This window comes from Candoia aspera, chromosome 1 (genome assembly GCF_035149785.1).
Source record: "Candoia aspera isolate rCanAsp1 chromosome 1, rCanAsp1.hap2, whole genome shotgun sequence".
Lineage (NCBI taxonomy): Eukaryota > Metazoa > Chordata > Lepidosauria > Squamata > Boidae > Candoia > Candoia aspera.
In genome coordinates, this window is record NC_086153.1 from 308097249 (window position 1) to 308105936 (window position 8688).

An 8688-nucleotide genomic window follows, 5' to 3' on the forward strand; every position below is an offset into this window, starting at 1 on the left:
GATGACTGGAAGTGAGTATCTGGTTGCCTGCCTGCCTGCCTGCCTGCCTCAGAGGCAACCACCACAGTCCCAATAGGTTTGATTTTAGGATTTTTTCCCAGTTCCATTTGATTTATGATAGTGGAATCGGCTGCTAGCCAGGTGTCTTTTTCGCCTCTGGCAGCACTAGACAACCTATATTGCCAACTAACAGCAAGTCACTTGCTCTCAAGGTGCCTGTGCTGTGGATGCCTGTGCAGTGATTGAAGTAGCTGTCAGATGGCAAGTTGGTCCAAAGGCATCAGATAATGTGCAGATGATGGCTTTGGATGACTAGTCTGGTGGAGGAAGCTGGATTTTCTCATGCACCAACCTCACTGTTCCACCTAACTCCATCCATGTATTGCTCAAACGGCTGATTGTCTATGCTGACAATACCTCCCAGGAGCAAGAGTGCCTGCTTCAAACTGTCCCCTAGTTGGAGGACAGCAAACTAAACCAGGGCCTTACTTTATCTTAGGATTCTCTTTGGCAGGCCAAGCCATACCTACCTCAACTTAGGGTAGAATGCTTGGCACTTTGCCAGTGAGAAGAGAGGTATTTTCTGTTGGTTTGGCCAATAGTGCAATATGCTCTGGTTTTTGCTACCTGAGTTAGTCAGAGAAAAATGAGGCAATAGAACCACTCTAGTTTTGGGCAACCAGTGCCAAGGTCTGACCAGACTTGGTTGCCCAGTCACATGTCTCTTGCCTACTACCAACCAGTATCCTGAGACGATATGAGAGGATATCCAGCATCACTCATGCCTGGATGCTGTCTTGGTAGAGCTATGTGTTTTCCTTATAATAAGCCACTTCCTGCTGAACTTTCCTGACTTGCCACTGAAAGGGGATTAATGGCTAAGCCTTTACCTTGTTCTTCAGACCAAAGGCAACAGTGTGTTTATTGCTCTGACATGGCCAATGGTGAGGGATGAGTGCTGCATTTGAGTCACACTGAACTCATTAGAGCAAATCATTCTGGGACGAGTCCCTGGCTCACATCACCTGAGAGACACACATTGGATGAGACCTACCTTTGCTGTCCCTTTCAGTCTCCTAGCAACCACAAAGTGAAGGTTACAATAGAAGGGATGTCACATGGGTCACCCAGCTGTCTTTCTGTCCTTGAGCAACTCCACCGAATAAGGCTCATACTGGAGAAGACTCCATGTGAGTTTATCTAGTCCTTGCAACATCTGAATCGTACTGAGATTCGTTCACCCTTGCTCCCATGGATCTCCACTGCTCCTCAACTCCGCTTCAACCCCACATATCTTCATGCGTGGCTAGTCCGGCTGACGTTGCTGGTTCTCAGCCCTGATCTGGCTGGGTCAAAGAGAGGGCGCTTGCACTCATAACATACATGCACAGTATGGAGGCAATTCTCTGGCCAGTAAACCACAGAGTCCAGCCAGAAGAAAAAGAAAACTATTCTTTGTCACTCACTGTGCCACTGTTTGTCTAGCTGAAAAGTAAACTACTGCTGTATGTTGGGAAGATTCTAAGGGGAAAGCAGAAGTCCACACGGGTGGGTGGCTCTCAAAAGAAAAGCAGCCGGACTGTTGGAGGTGGCACTGAAAGATGTGTATTTGTGCTTATTTCACACGGAGGTGATATAACTGCAGAAAGGACTAATGCACTTTGATTTGGTTGATCAGCTGCTTAGGTATGCATGCAGAATGTGTGCATTCTGTGCAATAGTTTGATTTTTGTAATGTTGAGTTTCAGGATGCCATTATATAAGCAGTGAGTGTGTCATCTTCAAAGGCACTCTGAAAGCTCCATAATCAACGGGAAAAGGCACATATGCTGGAACTCAGGAAGCCATCATATTTTTCCCCAAAAATTTTTATGCTGATGGCTTGTTTTGGTCTGATTGGCTCTTTCGGAGTTTTTAACTTTTGTGTCATGTGTTCATCCTTGCCCTTTGTGTTTTGTTCTGCTTTACTAGTTTTGTTGTGGAGACCTCCAAGTGCAATTAAAAATGCAAAATATAATACACTGGTTGCCTGCTAAGCTTAAATGCAGGTGCTTGTCTTGCACTCTATTCATGCCTTTGTATACAGTGTATGTAGTCAGTGGTGAATTTTGCTGCAAAGGTCTATTTGAAGTGGTTGGTTTAACCTGTTTATCGTCCTCTTTCTGCACCTTTACAATTCAAATGTAAAAAAGAAGAGTTCTGCAGAGCAAAGGTACATGAAGCATTCATGATTACTTTTTTGTTCTATGTACTCCTGAGTACTACTGAAGATGTTAATGCAATTGACACTTAGGATGCAAATGATGACAGCCAGGCACCAAGGGATTTTTGTGTTTCCCAGGATGTGGCTCTCTTCTTGACAGTAGCTCACCTGCCTGCCTGCCTGCCTTCCACAACCAGCCAACAAATAAATGTAAATGTTCAGATGAACTTTAAATATTGGGCTGGTGGTAGATATTACATGTTCCTATCTCCATTTCATAAATGAAATGAAATTAATTTACTATGGTCTGCCAGGATGTCCTCCTTCTTGGGAGGAGGTAATTTACTGGAAGGTTTGTGTGTGATATCAAAAGTACAGAACTGGCCTATCTGTCCCCACATTTCTTTCAGTTAAAACACCTATAAACCTAGAGCAAATGGTTGCTTTACATTCAAGATAGATTATGGTTAAGGCTACCAGATCTACTTGAGTTTAGAGTTTTGGAAAACAAGATACTTGTTCTGAATCCTACTGTTTCCTACAGCCAAAACATCTGAATCTGTTTTAGGTTTTGATTTCACCAAAACTATAGTTCAACCTTTGTTTGTGTCAAGTCATAGTCAGCATGAAACAGGTCAACAGAAGTTTTGGAATGCAAACTTTTGCTTGGAGTTTGAAAGGAAACGCATGTTTCATTTTGTATATACTTGTACTTGTTTATTCTTAGTGCACATGCACATGATAGTTCCCATTATGAACATTTTTTTGAAAAATGGCAATATGTATAATATTATTATATCTACTCCTATTCCTTTGATTGTGTGGAGTTCAGCTCTAGCCAGGCTGGTATTTTCAATATTTGGTTTATTTCCAAAAATACTTGTTGAACATAACTTAAAACTCTCGAGAAGACATCCAGAATCCATTGCTTCTATGTTAGTTATTTTGGGAGACAGCCAACACCCTAAAATGTTCTTATGTTATACGGGAAACAGCAGAGAGATGGACCAGGTGCCTCCAAAGACCTTTCCAAATCTGTGATTCTGTGAAATAAATGGAATAATTACATAGACAGTACTTACAAGAAGTTGCCAACTTCTGATTTCAAAAAATATTAGTTCTCTGGCTTAGGCTGAGTGCTTTGGCATGACAAAATCTGGCATCCCGATGCAGTGTCACAATAGATATTTAACCTGGTACATTGGGGCTGTAGGCTGAATCCTGCATTTCAATACCCATTGCTGCTCATACAATAAAGCCTGGTTTTACTGTGACCAAAATAACTTCCTAAATTCTGAAAACAAGGACTTTTCCCCCTTTATAAAACTGTCTATGCTACATATGTTTTAGTTTATATTAAGGATAGATAATAAAAGAGAAAATCAGTTAACATCCCTGTTTATATCATGCATTATTTAGTGTGTGTGTGTGTATGGAATTCTGGTGGTGGCATCCATGCACTATTCCAGGAATGATTTGTCACAGCTGCTTTCCAGGAGTACATGGTTGGCTTTGGAGCTGAGTGTATGCTAGATGGGAGGTGGGGCAGGGTTTGTGGGAGTTCTGTTATGGCTGGGGGAGTAAGGGTAGGTAATAACAGCAGTGTTGTAATGAGCAGAGGGAGAAAAGACAAGAATCTGGAGGCAGGCCACTCATGGAGCAGTCAGAACTGATTTTTGAGACTGATTTCATTTGCTAGCTCCCAGTAAATGTATTTGGTCATTGGATCCTCAGTTCTCCTGGTCTCCAGCTGTTACTGCTAAATTCCAGATCAGTTTGTAGAAGACTGTCCTCATCTGTGATCTGACTGTAGATGAGGCATGCATAACTGAGACCTGGGCATATTCAATAGGTATGTTTCCTTCTCTGAGATAGCCAACCTGAGTTTCAGGTATGGCACTAGCCACGACCGTAGGGTGATGGTGCAGGACATTTGTCACCTGAGAAGCCCTAACAGCTTTCAGAGGCACTGCCATGCAGATAGTCATATGCAAGACAGTTGCTGGGCTTGAAGGATCAGATAGGTTTGTTGCTGTTATACCCATCTGTGTGGCTGCATCCCTGCCTGAGTTTTCAGACTGTGTCAAGGAGTTGGTTGGTGCTGGACTGTTAATTCTGGAGGAGTTCAACTTGCCCTTGTGTGGCATTGAGTCTGATTCTGTTAGGGAGTTCATGGCCATCATGGCAACTATGGACCTTTCCCAGATCATCAGGGGCCTGACTCACATATGATAGATCTGTTCTATATCCTGGGACAGCTGCAATGCAATCTGAAGATGGAGAACATTACCAACAGTCCTTTGGTCATTGTCAGATCACTCTCTGATTGCTTTGTGACTTGCTGGTTTTGTCCTCCCACACAGGAAGGTAGGACCTATTGGCCCAGGAGGCTGCTGGGTTTCAGAAGAAATGTGTTGTTTCAATTGAAGCAAATACTTGTAGCTCAGGGTTGAACTGTGGAGTCCTTGGTGCTCTCTGAGCCTTGTTGTTTTCTTGCAGACATTTCATTGCCAGACTAGGCAACATCTTCAGGTGATGTTTAAGATGTTGCCTAGTCTGGCAGTGAAACATCTGCAAGAAAACAACAGGGCTCAGAGAGCACCAAGGACTCCACAAATATGTTGTTGTTGCTGTTTTTCCCTCTCAGAGTTAGGGTTAGTTGGGCAGTCCAACTGAGGGCAAAACTCCCCAGACAGAACTGGTGCACAATTTGGGGATCATCCTAGACTCACCATTCTTGCCTGAAAAACAGGTGACAGCTGTGGCCAGGAAGGTCTTTGCACAAATCCAACTTGTGTGTGAGGTTCCAGCCAGCCTCTGACTCAGAAAACAAAACTCTTTCTGAGTCAGAGGGGGAAACAGTAACTTACCAGGCAGAAACTGGGAAAGCAAAACCCAGAAATGACTCAGCAGTGCGGGAGAAGTCACAGACGCTGGTTGGTCAGTCTTCGGAGGAGGATTTGAATCCTCCAATCAGTGTGCATGAAAGACATGCTGAAAAGTGTGCAAAGGAGAAAGCAGCCCAATTGGCTGCAGAAGGAAATAGGCACACAAGGGATCAGCATAAAAGGCAGATGCACAAAGAGCAAGCTGCCAGAGACAACTGATCTTTCAAGCTTGTAGCTTCAGCAGAAGAGTCCTTACCTGAGTCGGAAACCTCATCTGTAGCTGGAGGGGAATCAGCGCCTATGTTTCCTACTGAAGAGGACCTGTGCCCTGTACCTGCTGCCAGAGGCAGCAGTCCCATAGAGATAGAGTCCCACCTATCAAGCAGCAGCTTCTGATTGGACTGAGGAGGCATGCCTTCTCTGTCATGGCACCTGCCCTCTGGAACAGCATCCTCAAAGATACCCAAATAGCCCCAACCCTACTTACTTTTACATGAGCCTAAAGGAATTGTATGCTTCTGTGGGTTGGTTTTGCTTTTATTGTGTTTGTTGTCTGTTTGGCCTTCTTTTCTTTTTACCATTTTGATTGTTTCAACTTTTTATTTTTTAAACCTGTATGCCTCCCAGAGTCATTCTGAGTGGGCAGCCTATAAATGAGAGAGAGAGAGAGAGAGAGAGAGAGAGCGCTTTGTTTTCAAGTTCCCAGCCTGTAATGAATGCCTGTTCTAAAACACTCTCAGACTCATGAGCAGGAATTCAAAGATATCTGATTTATTAAAGAATAGTATGCAGGATCACAAAGAAAGCTGAGAATGATAAAAGCGCGCCAAAAGCAAACTAAAAACCCTTGGTGCAAATGAGATCCCTCCCCCCGTAGAATCTTCTCAGGCTCACAATCCCAGGTGCCCCTAACAGCTCCTGATGGTCCTTGGGAAAAGTCCTTGAGCAGAGCACATAACCCAAACACATTCCATTGTAATGAACATAGATACAGAGCTTGGCACAAGGTTCACAGCAGCTCCCTCCCAAACAGAAACGCACGTCAGCGCCATGGCATGTGAAACATTACGATGTACAGTGCACATCGAAACAGTGAACATGACACAGCCTAGACTTCAGCCCTGAAAATTGTAGATGGCCTTCTGGGCAAAGAGTAACCAAGCTGCCCCACTTTGTTGGCTAACGAAGGGTTCTGTGTGTGTGCTCCATGTGTCCGGATGCCTCTGACACTGAAGCAAAGTCAGTTATTGTGGAATATTGATCCTGCCTCATCCTTTGTTGATATGCAATGATGAACTTCCATAAGGCAAAGCATCTCACTAAAACAAAGTCTAGTCAGTCTGCATGGACCTTATAACTGACAAAGCTTATGGCAACATTGCCCCACCAGCTGCATCCCTGGTTCTATCTATGGGCCCTCAGGCAAGGATTTGTGACCCAGCTTTGTAGACTGTGGTGCTGAGAAAGTAGACTACTTCCCTAGCGATGCATTTCTCTAGGGAGGTGCTAACAGAAGACTGGGTTATTTCAAGGAAGCCTTTGGGGCTTAATTCTTCATGTTTGTGAAGTCTGGCTGTTTAACTTGTGGATTTAACTTCCTCTTTATTATTTGTCTCTTTTTAAAGCTGCTGTTTTAAATATTTTCTTTAAAAAAAGTTTTTTTGTATCTTCCTATTTAAGTTTTATTCTTAAAATGCTTTGTGAGTCTGCAGAGGGGACTTCCCATTTGATAGAAATAATAAATCTCTATTCAGCCTTGACAAGGGGTGTGAGGCACACTGTATTCATTTTTTGGTAGGGCCAAGAACTACAGGGCTTGTAATGTTTACTGATTTGGGTGGGGGGTTCTTTTTTGTGGAAAGGGGTATACATGTTTTTACTCAAAAAAGTTGTGATAAGATTATCAAAATCTAAGCACACTTATTTTATAGTTTATTTTATTTTTTAAAAAGAGGGGGAAATCTCATGGTTGAAAATAACATTGGGGAACTTGACTGCCTGCAAACATTGGGACCGAGTGAACTGTGTAGTTCACCATGGCAAGCTATCAACCCTGGATCTATGTATCTATGCAGGGATGTCTGCAGGGCGGTTAAAAATTGTGTTGGTACTGTCTCCCCCCCCCCCCCCATGTCTATAACTATGCAAAAAGAGGAGCTGGATGGGAAACTATCTTAAAAAAACGATTGGCTTGCAAGTCTAACAGAAGAAATAAACTAAACCATGGTCATCCCATTTTTTTCTTGGCTGAAAGGCAAGCCTGTTCTGTATAGTGGGAAAACAAGCCTCCAAGTTTGTTTTCTGGGGGGTCTACCATCTGATCCTGGCCATGGTCACATCTTCCTTTAGAGTTTTACAGGATACATATTTCTGAAAACAAAATGTGGGGCTGGATTTGAAAAGCATTTGGAAAAGTCTGCTGATATAAAAAGTAGCCATTCAGGGATTTGACCAGAGCTGGCAATATACCTTAATTTCTTTCTCAGCTGAGGCTTGGCTCAAAGGGCTTAGTATTTGTATTTAAAACAGGGGTAGATAAGATGGAGCCTCCGTGGTTTCAAGCATCCCTCAGAATAATTTCAGTCTCCTCCAAGCATTTAGGTCTAATCTGTAGAAAGAGCAGTTTGTTGCTTACTCAGATGGGGAGTAAGGAATAGTTTTATTCTGGGTACAGAAAATGGCCATTGGCTGTCAAATCTGAGAGCTGTGAACCTAGTCTGTCTGGAGAGCACCAGGGTGGGGAGGGGTGTTGCAATCCTATCATAAATTCTGATTGGAAATAGTCAATTAGCCTTCACTCTCTTTCTCTAAACTGTAGGTTACTCTGAGAAGAATATTTGAGAAACTGGCAAACAAGATGGTAATCACTAGTGGAAATGAAGAAGAAAAAGGAAACCAAGAGAAGGAGAGCAAGGAGGAATCCATCCTCGCCCTGCTGGGGATTATTGGGACAATTCTAAATCTCATTGTGATCATTTTTGTGTACATCTATACAACGTTGTGAGTTGCTCAGGCAAACTGGTGATGACAACAGAGAAGAGACACTGGCAAACTTTGTTGACCGTTGATTCACCACTTAATGAGAACTGACTCTTTAGTATATTAAGTAGTCACAAAAGGATTGCATGTGAATGGTGGAGGCTGAAAGACAATTAACTGAGCCAGTTTTTTGTTCCCTGTAGTTAAGAGAAAACTTTCTTTTCTTTCTTTCTCTATTTTCATTTATTCTAGAGAAATGACTGCAAATATGTAAATATCTGATTTGGGAAAAAGCATTTCGATTCAGCCAAAGACTGGACACTATGATAATAGTGACAAATGTATTTCCATGCCAAAATATGTTCCACAGATAGCTAGTCTTTTGTGTTTCATTAGGTCACATCTTTTCTTTGGGGTTCTAGTTAGGTTGTGGCAAGTGGGCTTTTTAGCTTCAAGTGAACTTGTATGGTACAATCACAAATGGGAAGCAGGGAGGGGAAAATGGAGTTACCTGAGCAAACAAAAGATAAAACTTTGAACAAAGTAAGTAACATCACTTCTTTTTCCTCTTCTCTCATTATCTTGACATCTGTGTCCATTCATACCAATGTTTATAAA

The 8688-nt window shown here is 42.7% G+C and overlaps 1 protein-coding gene across 1 annotated transcript; it reads left to right on the plus strand.

Moving 5' to 3' along the window:
- The first annotated feature begins 7948 nt into the window (after positions 1-7948).
- TUNAR (TCL1 upstream neural differentiation-associated RNA) lies at positions 7949-8144 on the plus strand. The gene has a single exon (XM_063293766.1). The coding sequence runs from the start codon at positions 7949-7951 to the stop codon at positions 8093-8095; it is 147 nt and encodes a 48-aa protein (XP_063149836.1). The 3' UTR covers positions 8096-8144.
- The last annotated feature ends 544 nt before the right edge of the window (positions 8145-8688 follow it).

What these genes read in the sequence shown, in the direction of transcription:
- TUNAR (XM_063293766.1), top strand. Translation starts at nt 7,949, where the DNA reads ATGGTAATCACTAGTGGAAATGAAGAAGAAAAAGGAAACCAAGAGAAG.